Source organism: Amblyraja radiata, chromosome 5, assembly GCF_010909765.2.
Source record: "Amblyraja radiata isolate CabotCenter1 chromosome 5, sAmbRad1.1.pri, whole genome shotgun sequence".
NCBI classification, from domain to species: domain Eukaryota; kingdom Metazoa; phylum Chordata; class Chondrichthyes; order Rajiformes; family Rajidae; genus Amblyraja; species Amblyraja radiata.
This window is the reverse complement of record NC_045960.1, coordinates 20,763,429-20,782,456: the sequence shown is the minus strand read 5'-3', so window position 1 is coordinate 20,782,456 and position 19,028 is coordinate 20,763,429. Positions and strand designations below refer to the sequence as shown.

Genomic DNA, 19,028 nt, shown 5'->3' with positions numbered 1-19,028 from the left:
CTATGGAGATCCTGCCCAGGATCTCCCATACTGTGGAGATCCTGCCCTGGTTTGACTTCCCAAAATCTAACACCTCACACATTTGCATTAAACTCCATTGACCATTCCTCAGACCACTTGCACAACTAATCAAGATCCTGCTGAATACCATATTCACTATCAATGATATCACCCACTTTAGTGTCATCTGCAAATTTATTCATCATGCCTTCTACATTCTACTCCATATCGTTGATAAAAACCCATAAACAGCAATGGGCATAGATTCCTGATGCACTCCACTAGTCATAGGCCTCCAGTCCAAAAAACAACCTTCCACCATCATCCTCTGCTTCCTTCCATGAAGCCAATTCGCTATCCAGTTCTCCCTGGATCCCATGCGATCTAACCTTCCAGAGCAGCCTACCATGAGGAACCTTATCAAATGCTTTGCTGGTCCATATTGACAATATCAGTGGCTTTGTCCTTATCAATCTTCTTGGTTACTTTTTCAAAAAGCTCAATCAGATTCACGAGACACTGTCTCTCATGTACAAAACCAGGCTAACTACCCCTAATTAGCCTGTCTATCCAAACACATGTGTATAAATATATATTTATCTTATCCCTCAGAATTCTCTCCAGTAACATACCTGCCACATAGTAGGGAAGATTCAAACAAGAGGACATGATTTGAGAATTAAGGGACAGAAGTTTAGGGGTAACACGAGGGGGAACTTCTTTACTCAGAGAGTGGTAGCTGTGTGGAATGAGCTTCCAGTGGAAGTGGTGGAGGCCGGTTCGATTTGATCATTTAAAAATAAATTGGATAGGTATATGGACGGGAAAGGAATGGAGGGTTATGTTCTGAGTGCAGGTAGATGGGACTAGGTGAGAGTAAGTGTTCAGCACGGACTAGAAGGGCCGAGATAGCCTGTTTCCGTGCTGTAATTGTTATATGGTTATATGTTAGGCTCACTGGTCTATAGTTCCCAGGCTTTTCCTTATAACCTTTCTTCAGACTGAAAGAAGGTGTGGAAGGTCGTAAAAGACCAGAACCAATAAGGGCCAGCAACAGATGACCAAGAAAGGGTGGAGAATCTAAAAGCTTCTCATTGCAAAAGAACACACCACGTTTTCTATTCCTCTCCAACCAGAATAACCAATCTACATGCCTTTGTGGGCACCATGTCATGTCCAACTCCTAGCTTTAATGGCTGTTCATCACTGGTAAACTTAAAGTACTGGTAAACTTAAAGTACAAACTAGTCATTAAAAAAATAAAAACAAATTGTGGGTAATATCTTAAATTACAGTATCAAACAAGTGCATCCAGACTAATGGCAGGAAAATACAGTAAATCTTTACACCCAAATGTTTCCCAGAATTACCTAACCAGAGGGTGTGGGGTAAATAGAATGAGCTGCCAGAGGAAACAGTTAAGGCAAGTATAATAACAACATTTAAAATACATTTAATGGACAGGAAAGGTTTGGAGGGATATGGCCAAATGCAGGTAAAAGAGAGCTGCGAAGAATGGCATCTTGGTCAACATGGACGAGTTGGGCCGAAGGGTCTGTTTCCACACTTTTGTTGTTTGTTTTGTTGTCGTTTGACTCCATGGCTAGCTGAAAGCTCACCTCCAGAACTAAAATGTGAAATGTCAGGTACACCTGCAACTTAAAATTATCTCCACACCACATATTCAGCACAATTACGGAAGCTTAAGTTGCAAACGTTTTGGGGAAATCAGTATATTTTAAGGCAGCTACTGGATCATTTTTAGGTTGTCATGTCCATGTCCCAAAGTAATTTTAAAATAGAAACTGAAAAGATGACCCAGCTTACATTTATGTTAAGTCCAGAAATACCAGCTTTTAGATGCTGTGCACAATATAAGACGTCGGTGAGGCCACATTTAGAGTATTGTGTTCAGTTCTGGGCACCATGTTATAGGAAAGATGTTGTCATGCAGGAAAGGGTACAGAGAAGATTTACGAGAATGTTGCCAGGACTCGAGGGTCTGAGCTATAGGGAGAGGCTAGGACCTCTGTTCCCTAGAACACAGGAGGATGAGGGGTATACACCTTATAGAGGTGTATAAAATCATGAGAGGAATAAATCAGGTCAATGCAAAGAGTCTCTTGCCCAGAGTAGGTGAATCGAGGACATAGGTTTAAGGTGAAGGGGAAAAGAATCAATAGGAATCTGAGGGGTAACTTTTTCCACACAAAGTGTGGTGGGTGTATGGATAAAGCTGCCAGAGGAGGTAGTTGAGGCTGGGACTATCCCAACATTGAAGAAACAGTTGGGCAGGTACATGGCTAGGACAAGTTTGGAGAGATATGGACCAAATGCAGGCAGGTGGGACTGGTGTAGCTGGGACAGTGTGGGCAAGTTGGGCCCGTTTCCACACTATATTTATTCTATGACTGTTTTATCACACCTAATTTTTAGATGTTTCCAATTTCTTTTGTATGTAAAGAATATTCATGTCCTAACATATAAAACACTGGTAGAAACGAATAACTGCAGATGCTAGTAGAAGTATCTGTGAGGAGAAAATTCGGGTGAAGGTTGGAAGTCGATGATGTTTCAGCTGTACCAACTTATACAGGTGACAATATTGCTAGGATTTGCAATGGTGAGTGCAGGAAGAAATGCAACTTTGGAACCACTATCCAACAGCCCACACACACATACACACAAACACACACCTTCGTTGGGTCGTTGACCTTCAGGAGACGTTCTTTCAAATGGAGCACATCTTGCATGACTTCTTCTGCCATTCCTCCCGTGCATGCAGTGCACGCAAACTCAATTCAAGTTACCGCTGCTCTAACGAGTGTGCGTGTGTGTCAATGACTACACCGCCGGAAACGTGACCGGCCCAGCCACTTGCTTTAGGAGGGATAACGCGCAGAATCACATTCATTCGCAGACCCTCAGCCGGCTTTCCTCAGTCGCTCGCTCCTCAGCTACAGAGGGCACTTAGCACGCTGGCAACTTCTCTCGTAATCTTGGGAAGAGTTCATCACACGGGTAGGCTTTCAAACATTTATGACATTGGCAGCCTGTTATAAATGCAACTTTCCAATTCAGAAGATGTTGAGGAATATTTTTATATCAGTAGATTAATATTACTTTAACATTTCAAGGTTAAACGGTTCAGCGTCGACTTATTTGGCATTAATTGTATGACTTCCACTTGTAGATTGTTGAATTGTCAATATTGGAAATAGCTGTGCACATGTTATGTTAGGCTACAACTATCAGTTTTACCCAAGTTTTGTGTGTTTTCTGGTTGCCTTTCTATAACAATGTTTTAAATTAAGATCAGTGTGTTAATTAAAAGCTTAACTTAATGTCTGTGTATTCTATCCTGTTATTTAAGTAGGTATTGATTTTGGGGTTTAAAATAGCTATTTTATACATATAAACGAATGAGCATGAATGAAATGTGGAACTTTACCCCCGCCCTCCAATAGGTTTTTGCCAGGGCTGCAGTATCTTTATTTGAACCAATCTTAATATGGAAAATCCTGGGAGAGCTGCTGGTGTTTGAGCTGTACGGATGCTATTCCTGGAGCTGATTGATGTACATCAGCAGATGCAAAGAGGGAAGGAATGTGAGGCTTGAACTTTCAGCTCACTGCGGCCTTATTCCTTTACCAGTCAGTCATGTGTTAAGTGTACTGTTAATCAGAGCCACTTTTTTGTTGAAAAGATATCCTAAAAAGTTTTTTAAATGGTTAAAAATTGTTGAATGCAATGATTTTCATGATTAGATTAAGTAGGTTTGGTAGCTTTTAAGTTGAGTTTATTGTCATATGCACAAGTATGGTGAGGTGGAGGTTCAATTAAAATCTTGCTTGCAGCAGCATCACAGGTACAGGGATACAGACTAACACATAAATGACACCAAAACATTTCATAAAAGAGTGAATTTAAAAAAAAGACTGCAAATACCTTTTCTGGAACCATGTAGGGTCCGAGTTTGAAATCCAGCCTTCTGAATGTGATCCGTGATCACATCTTGCCCAAGTCATTGGGTTTCAAATTATGTCCTGCTCCACAGACGTCAATACAAGAATCTATGATGAAGTTCCAATGACGTTCGAAGCGGCTGCCACCATGCTTCAGCTGTTGTCTTCCAGAAGAGAGCGGTCATGGTGGCACAGCGGTAGAGTTGCTGCCTTACAGCAAAATGCAGCGCCAGAGTCCTGGGTTCGACCCCGACTACGGGTGCTGTCTGTATGGAGTTTGTACGTTCTCCCCTTGATCTGCGTGGGTTTTCTCCAAGATCTTCAGTTTTCTCCCACATTCCAAAGACGTACAGGTTTGTAGGTTAATTGGCTTGGTTAATTGGCTTGATAAAAAAAAATGTAAAATTGTCCAAATTGGCGATATGCAGAGTACTGCCCTGCCGACTACAAAATTCAGAAGGTTCAGAAGGTACACCAAGGCCCATCTGTTCTTTCCAGGTGGAGGGAAAAGATGCAATGAAACTATTTCAAAAATCACTAGGAGAGTCATCTCCTGGTGTATTGGCAAGTATTATTTCTCAATCACCACAAAGGTTCATGTTCAAAAGTCATAGGAGCAGAAGTAGGCCATTTGGTCCATCGCGTCTACTCTGCCATTCAATCATGGTTCAGCTATCTTTCCCTCTCGACCCCATTCTCCTGCCTTCTCCCCATAACCCTTGACTCCACAACTAATCAAAGATCTCTGTGGATTGTTAACATATGATGAGCGTTTGACGGCACTGGGCCTGTACTCGCTGGAGTTTAGAAGGATGAGGGGGAACCTCAATGAAAGTTACCGAATAGTGAAAGGCCTGGATAGAGTGGATGGGCTGAATGGCTTCAATCAATCAATCATCGTTTATTGTCATCTTACAAAGCAACAGTTGTACAGTGCAAAATGAGAAGACGTTTCCCAGGGAATACCGGAGCATCGCACATGAAACTTAAAACATTTCACACATAATAACAGTAAAAACAATCCAGTCCCTGATGGAACAGTATAAATAGTTAAAAGCAGGTAAACAGCAACATTAAAATACAGTAAAAACAATCATTAAAATGTCCAGGGCAGCTGATTTGAGTGGCCAGTGCCAGAGTTATTAAAATGTCAGTGCAAAGTCGCAGAATCAGGTGACTGAGTACAGAGTGACTGTTTAGCAGCCTCACAGCCTGTGGCAGGAAGCTGTTTAATAATAATAATAATGGATGGGATTTATATAGCGCCTTTCTAATACTCAAGGCGCTTTACATCGCATTATTCATTCACTCCTCAGTCACACTCGGTGGTGGTGAGCTACTTCTGTAGCCACAGCTGCCCTGGGGCAGACTGACGGAAGCGTGGCTGCCAATCTGCGCCTACGGCCCCTCCGACCACCACCAATCATTCACACACATTCACACAGCAGTCTGGTAGTCTGGGCTTTGATGCTACGGTATCTCTTGCCTGATGGCAGGAGATCCAGGTGTGTGTGGAGGGGGTGCAGTTTGTCCTTAGCTATGCTCAGAGCTTTTGCTCCTATGATTTATGAACTTATGGATGCAGTATGCAAATTGGCTCCAGCATTCCTTACATAATCAAGTGACCATGTCTCAAAGGAAAGCATTTGGAAGTTGTTAAAGTTATTAACCCTAATTTCAAAAGTTTTCTTAAGTTAACAATATTAGTTCTCATCATTTCAAACTGCACATAACCTTTAGGTATGAAAGTGATTTAATAATTATATTCAGAACAAAATATTCAGGGACAATTTCTAAGTTTGAAAATGCGTAACTCTAGATTCAGGGGCGATTTCTTCCCAGCTGTTATCAGGCAACTGAACCGTCCTCTCACCAACTAGAGAGCGGTCCTGACCTCCCATCTACCTCATTGGAGACCTTCCAACTATCTTAAATCTAACTTTACTGGACTTTATATTGCATCAAAAAGTTTTTCACTGTACCTCAGTATACATAATAATAAACTAAACTAAACTATTGTGCTGACAGAAAAGTTGTGTACTAAACTCTTATTTCTCAGAGCTATTCTTAGCTCATAGTTATGTTACAGTGATTTGATGAAGAGTTAGTCATGGAGTCATGCAGCATGAAAACAAGCCCAACTTGCCCACACCTACAAAATGTACCATCGACACTGGTCCCCACCTGCCTGTGTTTGGCCCATTTTCCATAAAACCTGTCCTATCCATGTATCTGTCTAAATGTTTCTTAAATGTTGCAATAGTACCTGCCTCAACTACCTCATCTGGCAGCTCGTTCCATACACCTACCACCTTTTGTATAAAAAATGTTACCCCTCAGGTTCCACTTAAATCTTTCCCCCCTCAACTTAAACCGACGTACTCTGGTTTGCGATTCCCCTACTCTGGGCAAGAGAGTGCATTTACTCAATCTACTCATTGCATGATTTTTATGCACCTCTATAAACATAGTATATAACGGTAGAAGAAATAAAAGTTCAGTGTGTGTATACACATGCACGCATACTCAATAAATAACAAATATAGTGCAATAATAATAATAATAATAATAGTCTGTTGCAGTTCAGAGCTTATTTGTTGTCGTGTTTAATAGCCTGATGGCTGTAAGTAAGAAGCTGTTCCTGAACCTGGACGTTACAGTTTTGAGGCTCCTGTACCTTCTTTCCGATGGCAATGGTGAAATGAGTGTGTGGCCAAGATGGTGTGGGTCTTTGATGATGTTTGGCTGCCTTTTTGAGGCAGTGACTACGATAGATCCCTTCAATGGTGGGGAGGTCAAAGCCGGTGATGGACTGGGCAGTGTTCACAACTTTTTGTAGTCTTTTCCGCTCTTGGACGTTCAAGTTGCCGAACCAGGCCACGATGCAACCAGTCAGAATGCTCTCTACCATGCACCTGTAGAAGTTCAGGAGAATCCTCTTTGACAGGCCGAATCACTGTAATCTTCTCAGGAAGTAGAGTCGCTGATGTGCTTTCTTTATAATTGTATTAGTGTGCTGGGTCCAGGAAAGATCTTCGGAAATGTGCACGCCCAGGAATTTTAAGTTTTTGACCCTCTCCACCATTGTCCCATTGATGTAAACATGAATTCTCTGCATCCTTTCCAGCTTGACAATATCTTTCCTATAACATGTTGTCAAAACTGGACACAATATTTCAAATGCGGCCTCACCAACGTGTTGTACAACTGCAACATGACCTCCCAATGTCTAGACTCACTGTGGGTAGGAAGGAACTGCAGATGCTGGTTTTAACCAAAGATAAAAAGCTGGAGTAACTCAGCGAGTCAGACAGTATCTCTGGGGGAAAAAGGAATAGATGACGTTTCGGGTCAAGACCTTATGATCCTGCTTGTGCCCGATAATCTCCAGATAAACTTATGAATTACCAATGAGCTTGTTTCATTCTTACCAACATATGTTCTTGAAATTTTCCTCGATAAACATTGTGTAACGTCATGTTTTCGGTGTAAAGTGGGAAGGTCACTGGTTCGACATCAGCCAGGAAGAATCAAATACCAGCTGACACGCTGAAGACCAGCGAGTGGGTGAGCACTGTTGGAAATGCCATGTGTCACCTTTTGGATGAGATGTGTCATTGATTTTGCCTCTTCCAGATAGACGCAAGCATTTCATACACCAAAGGACACCAGAAGTGTTCTTCCCGGTGACCCATCCAGTGTTTTTCTCTCAATTAAACTCATTAAAGTTGATTGTGTAGGAAGGAACTGCAGATGCTGGTTTAAACCGAAGATAGTCATGCCTACTATGTTCTGTTGTGCTGAAGCAAAGCAAGAATTTCATTGTCCTATTAGGGACACATGACAATAAACTCTCTTGAATCTTGAAAAGCTGGAGTAACTCAGCGGGACAGGCAACATCTCTGACGAAGGGTCTCGACCTGAAACGCCACCCATTCCTTTTCTCCAGAGATGCTCTGCTGCCTGAGTTACTCCAGCTTTTTGTGCCAATGTTCATTAAAGTTGATTGACTGGACATTATCTCATGATGTTGGAGCATGGATCACATATTGTCCATGTGGCCTCGGCACCTACGTTCTAAAAGTTCTTCATTTGTTGTATAACCTTTGGGGTAGCCTTGAAGTGGTGATAGTTGCTGTGTAAGTTTTAAAACAAAGAACAATATTTTAATTTATTATTGTCAAGTGTACCGAGGTAGTGAAAAGCTTTTGTTTCCGTGATATCCAGTCAAAGAAAGGACTATGCATGAATACAATCACGCTGCCCACAGTGCACAGATAAGGGGTACAACAACATTTCAATACATGCCATGTGTACCGTCTTAAGAGTTTTAAATATGTATGCTTCTACATAGTGGATTATAGACTGACTTACTAAGTTTATTAATCAATATGTGTTACAGATTGTGACTGTGACAGAGCCTTACAGTCATGGCACCAAAGAAGAAAAATATTAAAAAGAATAAAGCAGAAACTAAGGACACGACTGTCATTGTGGAAGAAAGTACGATCATCCATTTAAATGGTGTGAATGGCCTTGTAGATGGAGGCTATGGTTTTAGTTGTATTTCAACTGAGATTTCCAACTCATTCCACAGTTCCAACCTCTTGGAAGCCATCAACAGAATGAGGCAAGAACATGTTCTGTGTGATTTAACCATTTCCACAAAAACCAAGTCATTTGAGGTTCACAAAGTAGTGATGGCTTCTTGCAGCGAGTTCTTCAGGAATATCCTGAAGAAAGACCCATCCACACAAAGAATAGACCTCAATGAAATCTCTCCAGTCGGTCTTGTCACGGTCATCACTTACGCGTACAGTGGAAAGATCACGTTGTCATTGTATACCATTGCCAGCACAATAGCAACAGCCAACCTGCTCCAGATCCATTCTCTCCTGAAGATGTGCTGTGACTTTTTAATGCAGGAAATCAACGTTGAGAATTGCATGTATATCGCTAATATTGCAGAAACATACGGACTTAAAGGCACCAAGGAAGTGGCACGTAAATTCATAACTGAACAATTCCTGGAGTTTTCAGAAAGGGACCAGTTCTTGAAGCTAACGTTTGAACAAATAATGGAGTTCATGCTGGATGATGCCCTGCAGTTACCTTCAGAACTTGCAGCATTCCAGATCGTAATGAAATGGCTGGACTTTGATTATAAAAGGGTGAAATATGCAGCAGATTTACTGAACAGCATTCGGTTCGGTACCATTTCAGCGCAGGATCTGGTGAATTACGTTCAAACTGTGCCGAGAATGATGCAAGATTTAGAATGTCACAAGTTTCTTGTCGAAGCCATGAACTATCATCTCCTCCCCTATCAACAAAACACCTTGCAGTCAAGAAGGACAAAAGTTCGTAGTGGCCTTAAAGTTCTAGTCATAGTGGGCGGCCGTCAAGAGCTAACGGAAAAGGCACTCAGTAGGGATGTTATCTACAGGGATCCGGAACGGATTTGGAACAAACTGTCTGAAATGCCTTACAAGAGCTTCAATCAGTGTGTGTCTGTGATGGATGGGTTTCTCTATGTAGCCGGAGGAGAAGATCAAAATGATGCCAGGAATCAGGCCAAACATGCCGTGGGCAACTTCTGCAGGTAATAATAGTCACTAGAAAGTAACTGTAAGTATTTTAAATTTCGTAAAAATGTGTCCACGTTTCAACACACACGGGGAAGTTAAAAATGAATTGACAGTTTCTACCAAGCAATTTGGAATTGCATTTTATTTTAAAATATAATACTGGCATTTTGGATCATGGAAATTTGCCCTTAAGGGATTCACAAATCACTAGCAGGAAGTTTGAACATACTGAATAAAAAAAATTGTCCTTGAGGAATTTACGTGAGGGAAACAAAAACTAAATGAACACAAAACCCACAAGAAACAATAAATTCAGTCAATTTCTGTCAGGAGTCTGTGTTACAGAAAATTGCGAAGGATATGTTTTAGGAACACCGCTTATTCAGCATTGCGGATCAAGGTTGTATTTCAGCATCGATTTTCAGCAACTCTCAATATTGTTCAATAAGATTCCATATTTAACCCATCTGCAAAATGATTCAACATGGCCTGCCTCAGAGAGTGACTTGTTGTCCATGTCTATTGCTGTTTAGTTTAGAGATACAGTGCAGAAACATGCCTTTGGCCCACCGAGTCCGTGCCGACCAGAGATCCCCGCACACTAGCACTATCCTACACACACTAGGGACAATTTACAATTGACTGAGGTCAATTAGCCTACAAACCTGTTTGGAGTGTGGGAGGAAACTGGAGCACCCAGAGAAAACCCACACGGTCATAGAGAGAGCGCACAAACTCCATACAGACAGCACCCGTAGTCAGGATCGAACCTGGGTTTCTGGCACTGTAAGACAGCGACTCTACCGATGTGTCACCATGCCGTGCCCACCCGCTGCACCACCATCATGAAACTGGCCCATGATCAGTGAGGCCCAGTGGTAGAGTTGCTGTCTTACATAAGATACTTTCCGCTCCCTGAAGTGTGACACAGTGGTGCAGCGGAAGAGTTGCTGCCTCACGGCGCCAGAGATCTGGGTTCGATCTTGGCTGCAGGTGCTGTTTGTATGAAGTTTGTACGTTCTCCCCATGACCACGTGGGTTTTCTCTGGGTGCTCCGGTTTCCTCCCACACTCCAAAGACAGCGGGTTGCAGGTTAATTGGCCTCTGTAAATGAAATTGCCTCGAATGCGTCAGAAGTAGATGAGAAATTTGGGATAACATAACACATAGGATAGTGTTAGTGCACGGGGTGATCGCTGGTTAGTGATGATTCGGTGGGCCAAAGGGCCTGTTTCTTCACTATAGATCTAACGTAAAGTACAGACTAATGTAACTAGTGTCAGTGGGTGATCGATGGTCAGCGTGGATCCAGTGGGCCAAAGGGGCTGTTTCCGCACTGTATCTCTAAACGAAACAAAATGATTTGACATCTCACTAAGTCATGCTGCCAGAAAGACCAACTATCCAAATAATGACAGAACTGTAATGTTGGTGAATGTCTCCAACATTTTCCAGCACTGAAAGAAATTATTAAAAATTAATTACTATTTTTATTAACATACTAAAACATACTATCATGTTTTTTTTACTATACTAAATATAGTATTTTAACCTACTAGACAAATTAGAAAATGTTAAATTTTTCTAGATAAAACACATATTATTTTATCTAAGGTACACAAAAATGCTGGAGAAACTCAGCAGGTGCAGCAGCATCTATGGAGCGAAGGAAATAAGCAACGTTTCGGGCCGAAACCCTTCTTCAGATTTTATCTAAATGCGTTAAAAACAATGCCCTTAAGGCAGTTTCTCTCTGCTGAAATGCCTAGTCTATGCCAAGTTCAGATTCACCAAGTCGCACCAGCTTCTTGTTTACACCCAACAAACAGCTAACAATGGCCTGTTTCCTTTATCATCATTACTTTTTTGCATATCTCTCATTCATTGTTCTTTATCTCTCCACATCATCGTCTATATCTCTCGTTTCCCTTATCCCTAACCAGTCTGAAGAAGGCTCTCGACCTGAAACGTCACCCATTCCTTTGCTTAAGAGATGCTACCCGTCCCGCTGAGTTACTCCAGCTTTTTGTGTCTTATCTTCAGATTCATCGTCTGACTTTCCAGCCAGACGGAAGGGTGTTGTGGCTCCATTGCCGGACTCCACAAGGAGTCAGAGTGCAACGGTGTTAAAAGTGATGCATGGATTGTCAGGAGGTTCAGTACTTCCACAATCATTTGAACGGCCCCCAAAATGGATCTGGATTTTCCATCTGCACATCTCTGCTAAAATAAGTAGTACACTGCTTTACTCTGGAAACCTTCAGAGAGATATTTTCATTAAATAGTTACGCTTTTTACAAATTTAACATTTGTACCATTAACATGGAACATTGAGACAATATAAGGAATGTATCCACTGTTTAATCATCTAAATTTTTTTCATTTATTGCATTTGACCATTGAACATATCTATGTGAATATTGGCTTTGGACTATCAATTAGTCTCTCATTGAGAGGTGGTGTTCTCTAACTAATGGATTTTAAAATGTAAATCCCATTTAATGAATCAATAAATGCTACGTTAAAGTTGAGTAAAATGCAAAACTGAACTATAAATGGACCATAATTTGCTGTCAAAGGAGAGGAACGGCTGCAAAGAACATAGTTTAAAAACCCATGTACAATAATGTTATATTTACCTCACCTAGCGCATTGGTGTTCCCGATGTGGCCTCCTGTACTTTGGTGAGACCAAGCGTGGACTCGGCAACCGTTTTGCTGAACGCTCGGTCCAACAAGTCCTGCTGGATCTCCTGGTTGCTAACCATTATAACTCCCCTTCCCATTCCCACACTGACCTTTCTGTCCTGGGCCTCCTCCATTGTTAGAGTTAGGCCACACGCAAACTGGAGGAACAGCACCTTGTATTCCACTTGAGTAGCTTACAACCCAATGTTGTATGAACATTGAATTATTCAATTTTAGGTAACCTTTCACCAAACCCCTCCACTTTTTTCCCCACAAAGCTTCACAATCTGCAAATCTTGAAATCTGGCTCACACCTTTTCTTACCTTGTTCCAACCATCTGCCTATTAAACCCCCCACCCCCACACCCTCCCTCACCCGTGTCGACTTATTGTCGTTTGGACCTGCCTCTCCCCTTTTCCAGCTTTCTTCTCCACCCCCCCCCCCCCCCTCCCCCCCACTACAATTAGTCAGAAGAAGGGTCTCGACCTGAAACATCACCTTTCCCTGCTCTCCAGAGATGCTGCCTGACCTGCTAAATTACTCTAGCACTTTGTGTCCTTTTGTATATTAACCAGCACCCACAGTTCTTTGTTTCGATAATACTTTGTCATATATAGTTGAATGTTTTAAATCATTTTAGTTACTGGAGTTTCAGTTGCATTGTGTTCTTTTTTTAATTGACTCATTGTTTGAGATTTCTGAATTAGTGGGACATTTGTGGGGCAGCACGGTGGTGCAGCGGTAGAGTTGCAGCCTTACAACGCCAGGGACCAGGGTTCGATCCTGACTACGGGGGCTGTCTATATGAAGTTTGGAGGTTCTCCCCAGTTTTCTCTGGTCCCTCCCGTACCTCAAATATGTACTGGTTTGTAAGTTAATTAGCTTTGTTTAAATTGTCCCTAGTGTGTAGGTGTTAGTGAATGGTGCAATCGCTGGTCGGCACTGACTCAGTGGGCCAAAGGGCCTGTTTCCACGCTGTATCTCTAAAGTCTAAAGCTGAGTCATAAACCCTTTAAGGCTTGGTAGATAAATATATAATGCACTGTGATGTTGAAACACACAATATTAGACAAAGGTTTGTGAATCACTGAAAAACTGCCACATTAAACAAAATTCAATTGTACTTAGGAAAAATAAGAAATCCTGATACCTGACACCCATACAAATCAAGAATCTGTCCATCTCTGCCTTAAAAATATCCATTGACGTGGCCTCCACACCGCCTGTGGCAATGAATTCCACAGATTCACCACCCTCTGACAAAATAAATTTATCCTCATCTCCTTTCAAAAGGTATGTCCTTTTATTCGGAGGTTATGCCCTTTGGTCCTAAACTCTCCCACAAGTGGAAACATCGTCTCCACATTCACGTAGCTGATTTACATCTCTAAACTAAACTAAACTAAAAAGATGCAAAATGCTGGAGTATCATGGCGGGTCAGGTAGTATCTGTGGAGAGCATGAACAGATAACATTTTGGGTTGGGGCCCTTCAGTCTGATTGTGGTGAGGGGAGGTGCAGAAAGCTGGAAGGGAAGTGGGGACAAGATGCATCTTGGCAAGTGATAGGTGGATACAAGCGAGGGTGGGGGTTGATTGGCAGATGGTTGGACAAAGACCAGAGATGAAAAGACAAAAAAGTGTAAGATAAGGATAGGAGAGGAACACATTTTGAAGCCAGAGGAATGAGTATAGGTGGTGGAGGAGAACAGGGGGATGGAGGAGGCGAGAAATGGGTGTGAAATCAAGTGGGGCACAGGGTGAGAAAGGGAGGAAGAGGTGGAGAAGGGAGGGGAGTAGTTTGTAGGTGAGCTACTTAAATTTGGAGAATTCAATGATCATACCATGGGATAGCAAGGGTTCCAAGGAGATTGCTGAATGGATAGCAAATTGGCTTCATGGAAGGAAGCAGAGGGTGATGGTGGAAGGTTGCTTCTCGGACAGGAAACCTGTGACTAGTGGTCTGCCTCATGTTTCGGTCCTGGGCCCATTACTGTTTGTCATCTACATCAATGATTTGGATGAGAACATACAGGGCAAGATTAGCAAGTTTACTGATGGTACAAAAGTTGGTGGTTTTGCAGATAGTGAAGATGATTGTGAAGGATTGCAGCAGGATCTGGATCGATTGGCCAGGTGGGCTGAGGAATGGTTGATGAGGGCAGGACCTACACAGTAAATGGTAGGCCTCTTGGTAGTGTTGTAGAGCAGATGGATCTAGGAGTACAGGTGCATGGTTCCTTGAAGGTCGAGTCGCTGGTAGATAATGTGGTCAAAAAGGCTTTTGGCAATTTGGCCTTCATCAGTCAGAGTATTGAGTATAGAAGTTGGGAGGTCATGTTGCAGTTGTATAAGACATTGCTGAGACTGCATTTAGAGTATTGTCTTCAGTTCTGTTCACTGTGTTATAGGAAAGATATTGTCAAGCTTGTCGTAGGTGCTGTCGTAGGTTGTCGCCAGGAATACGCAGGTTGTCGCCAGGTGATGTTGGTTGTCACCGGGTGCTGACTTCGGTGAATTCCATTGGCGACTACCAACGTCAACCTACGTCAACCGGCGACAGGTACCAGCGACTGAATTGTCTTCAGTTGTCGCCGACAGGATCGTAGCTTGTCGCGGGTGGACGTAGGTTGACTTTGGTTGGCGTAGGTTGTCGCCTCTGTGGTCGTAGGTTGTCGTAGGTGTGGTCATAGGTGGACGTCCTAATGGGTCGCCGGTTGTCGGTAGCTTGCCATAGCTTGACATCGACTAGGTGGTAGGTTGTCAGAGCTTGTCGAAGACAGTGTCGGGGGGGGGGGGGGGGGGCAGTTGCCGCTTTATCGACGACCTGCTAGGGCTGTGACAGTCGCCGGAAGCCGCCGAAAAAATCTTTAGCCTCCAATGTCCTCTGTGGTAGAAAATTGCACAGGCTCACACCAATCTCTGAATGAAGAAATCCCTCCTGATTTTGGTTCCAATTGGTTAACTTTATAACTCTTCAGGAAATAATTAAGGTATGTTCGTTGCCCGTTTAAATTTCATATCAAGAGTTAATTCATTTCTTCAAATGTGGAAAGCAAGTATTTAAGGCAGATCAAAATCAATTCATGCAGTTGATAGCTTTCATTTAAGGAGTGTAGGAAGGAAAGCAGATGCTGGTTGACACCAAAGATAGGCACAAAGCACTGGAATAATTCAGCAGATCGGGCAGCATCTCTAGAGAAAAGGAATAGGTGACGTTTCTTCTTCGTAATCTGAGGAGGTTAATTTGAAAATTAGCTTGGCTGTTAACAAATCTTCTGACCTTAAATGAATTTTATTCAATGTTCTTCACTATTTTCTATCAATGTTATTAAAAACGTTTACAGGCCCTTTGTCCCACCGTGTCCGTGCCAACCAGTGATGACCTTATACACTAGCACTATCGTACACCCTATAGACAGTTTACAATTTTTACCGAAGCCAAATTAACCTACAAACCTGTACGTCTTTGGGGTATGGGAAGAAACTAGAACACCCAGCAAAAACGCACGCGGTCACAGTGAGAACGTCCAAACTCCGTACAGACAGCACCTATAGTCAGGATTGAACCCGGGTCTCTGGCGCTGTAAGGCAGCAACTCTACCGCTGCTCCACCGTGCCACAGTGGTTTGAGAACACTCGAGAAAATACCATGAAATTTGGTTTGTGTGTATTTACATTTGCTTTTATTTTTTCCAGATACGACCCTCGATTCAATACTTGGATTCATCTGGCAAACATGATCCATAGACGGACCCACTTCAGCCTAAATGTTTTCAATGGTTTAATCTTTGCAGTTGGGGGGAGGAATCCAGATGGTCTCCTTGCTTCTGTTGAATGCTATGTGCCAGCAACCAACAAATGGCATCTTAAAGAGCCTTTGGAGGTGTCCAGGTGCTGCCATGCCTCTGCTGTGATAGATGGGAAAATCCTGGTGACTGGGGGCTACATCAATAACTCCTACTCCCGCTTGGTCTCTGCCTACGATCCCTCGGCAGACAGTTGGCAAGATGCGGCCAACCTGAGCACACCCAGAGGATGGCACTGCGCCATCTGCCTCTTAGACCGCGTGTACGTGTTGGGTGGGAGTCAGCTAGGGGTTCGCGGTGAGAGGATTGATGTGCTTCCGATTGAATGTTACAGCCCTCGCACCGGGCAGTGGTGCCACGCTGCCCCTCTCCCTCTGGGCGTCAGCACTGCCGGTGTTACGAATCTTGACAATAAGATCTATTTAGTGGGCGGGTGGAATGAGGTGGCGAAGAAATATAAGAAATGTATCCAGTGTTTCAACCCAGATCTCAATGAGTGGGCGGATGACGGAGACCTCCCGGAGGGGGTAGTAGGCTTATCCTGCTGTGTTTTTACCATGCCTAAACAAAGGTCACAAGAATCCAGGACTAGTTCCGTTTCATCAGTTCCAGTCAGTATCTGATTTGGAGGAAAACGTTTTGCATCAGTGCCAAAATTGCACAGAAATGCTTGGCCATAAATTAACAATGAAATCAGTGTTCATTGTTGGATGCAAAAGATTTTCTGAATTGGATTAATAAGGAACCATTGAGAGGCAGATCATTGCTTTTGAAAGGTGTACATATCGTAATGCTGTGTTCGAAGTAGTTGTTTGAAGGGGGGGGTGAGTCTCAGTGGTGTGACGCAGCATGGCATGTAGCGATAGGTACTAGTTAGTCAGAAGGTCATTCAACTCTAGCCAAGGATACAACATTCATTTAACAGCCCAACCATTTATGTTTGTTGATGAGGCAATTAAAACTTGGTGATTTTTATTACAGTTTGAAACTAAAATATTTGGTTTAGTCGAGTCATACCATACAATTGTAGTTTTATAAAATTTCCTTGGAAAATATTAAGTTTACTAGACTAAGTGGGACCCGTTGGGTCCCAGCATCACACAGGAGGGCTGGTCACCAACGCAATATTCCACCTCTCCACCAATTCCAATATTGCTCGCCAGTGTGGTGGTGGGGGGGGGGGGCTTTCTGTTGTGCTAGTATGGGTGTTGCGGGCCGAAGGTACTGGTTTCCAGAGGTCTAGTATAGACATTGTGGGCCGAATGGATTCTTCGACTGGCAGCCAAATGTTGCAACGATTTTAAAAGCCAAGCCAAGGCAAACAATTGGGCAGCAGCCACCTGACAACCAAAATTCATTTTGTGAACAGAAACTTTTTAAAAAGGCGAGGCAAACAATTGGGCAGTAGCCACTTTACAGCCGCATCGAGTGGAGTAGACGTGCGTTCAGTGATATTCGCAGCTCAGAGAGCTGTGAGCCTCTCGTTTCCTGGGTCTGGCAGAAACTGAGTGAGGGACTTCCGGGTTTTATAGTCCCTCCCCCCGTCGCCAGTGGGGGCAGCAGAGCGATTGGGGATTATTTTAAAAAGATTAATTACTCTCTGGTTTTTTATCGATGGGAATAATCCTCCGGTCCCGGAAGGCGGAGGGGGGCTCTGAGTGAGGTGGCCAAAAATGACGGCCGTAGGTGGCAGCGTTCTCTCGAAAATCGCAGCATAGTGGGCCAAAAGCGGTCAAGATCAGACTTTTAGTAATATAGATTTTCAGTACCTACTGAAATGAGCTGATGTGTAACTTTGCAGAACAATTCAAATTACTGAGAGATTCTTGGCGGAAAACCTTGAGGAAGTCACTTAATCTTTAATATTGGTCCGAGTTCTTATCAAACATTTTTTTTGCATTATCCATTTATTTGCCAGAGACAAACTGGTCTTTGTTTCTTGGGTGTGGGGCATGTCAGCTGCCTTTTGTTGCCATGGTGTGGAATGAGTTGGTCAGGAACAAATAATAGAACCCCTTAGAGAATTTAGTGAAGTTACTGAGAGATTCTTGGTGGAAGACATTTAGGAAATGCGGTAGCCAAATTTGACAATTCTGCCTGTTTTTATTACAAATTATAGGGTTTTAAAAATGGATTTCTTATTTTTCCTAAGCACACTTGAATTTTGTTTAATGTGGCAGTTTTTCAGTGATTCACAAGCTTTTGTCTAATATTGTGTGTTTCAACATCACGGTGCATTATATATTTATCAACCAAGCCTTCAAGGGTTTATGACTCCACTTTAGACTTTAGAGATACAACGTGGAAACAGGCCCTTTGGCCCACCGAGTCTGGGCTGACCAGCGATCCCCGTGCACTAGCACTATCCTACACGCTAGGGACAACTTACAATGTGCAGAAGCCAATTAACCTGCAAACCTGCATGTCTTTCGAATGGCGGAGGAAACCGGAGCACCCGGAGAAAACCCATACAGACACAGGGAGAATGTGTACAGACAGGACCTGTAGTCAGGATCGAACCCGGATCTCTGGCGCTGTATGGCAGCAACTCTACCATTGCGCCACCTTCCCGCCCTTCAAAACACGCTGTTTTAAATTTTCCAAGATAATATGAGGAACTGAAAATTATATAGTCGAACATTCATTCACAATGAGTCAAATTTTGTTGATTTGGTAGATAAAGGTTTTCACTGTATCTCGGTATACGTGACAATAAACTAAACTAAAAGTTACCCAAACCCCTGCCCTATAACGTACCAACATCTTCTGTTCCATCTCACTTTCCCCTGAATTATCCCATCCAGAGACGCGGGTTCGATCCTGACTACGGGTACTGCCTCTACGGAGTTTGTACATTCTCCCTGTGACCTGCAGGGGTTTTCTACGGGTGCTCCGGTTTTCTCCCACATCCCAAAGGTTTCTAGGTTACTTGGCTCTGGTGTGTAGGATAGAACAAGTGTATGGATGATCGCTGGTCAT

The 19,028-nt window shown here is 42.9% G+C and overlaps 1 protein-coding gene across 1 annotated transcript; it reads left to right on the top strand.

Moving 5' to 3' along the window:
• Positions 1 to 2,906: 2,906 nt before the first annotated feature.
• klhl31 (kelch like family member 31) lies at positions 2,907 to 17,043 on the top strand. Its single transcript, XM_033020697.1, has 3 exons — positions 2,907 to 3,021; positions 8,368 to 9,567; positions 15,940 to 17,043. Exons 2-3 carry the CDS (start codon positions 8,396 to 8,398, stop codon positions 16,670 to 16,672), a joined length of 1,905 nt encoding a protein of 634 aa, XP_032876588.1. The 5' UTR covers positions 2,907 to 3,021; positions 8,368 to 8,395; the 3' UTR covers positions 16,673 to 17,043.
• Positions 17,044 to 19,028: the final 1,985 nt, after the last annotated feature.

Excerpts from the sequence above, each read along its gene's own strand:
- klhl31 (XM_033020697.1), top strand. The coding sequence starts at position 8,396 with ATGGCACCAAAGAAGAAAAATATTAAAAAGAATAAAGCAGAAACTAAG. Across the intron at positions 9,568-15,939 it reads GCCGTGGGCAACTTCTGCAG|ATACGACCCTCGATTCAATA; the intron begins GTAATAATAGTC and ends TATTTTTTCCAG.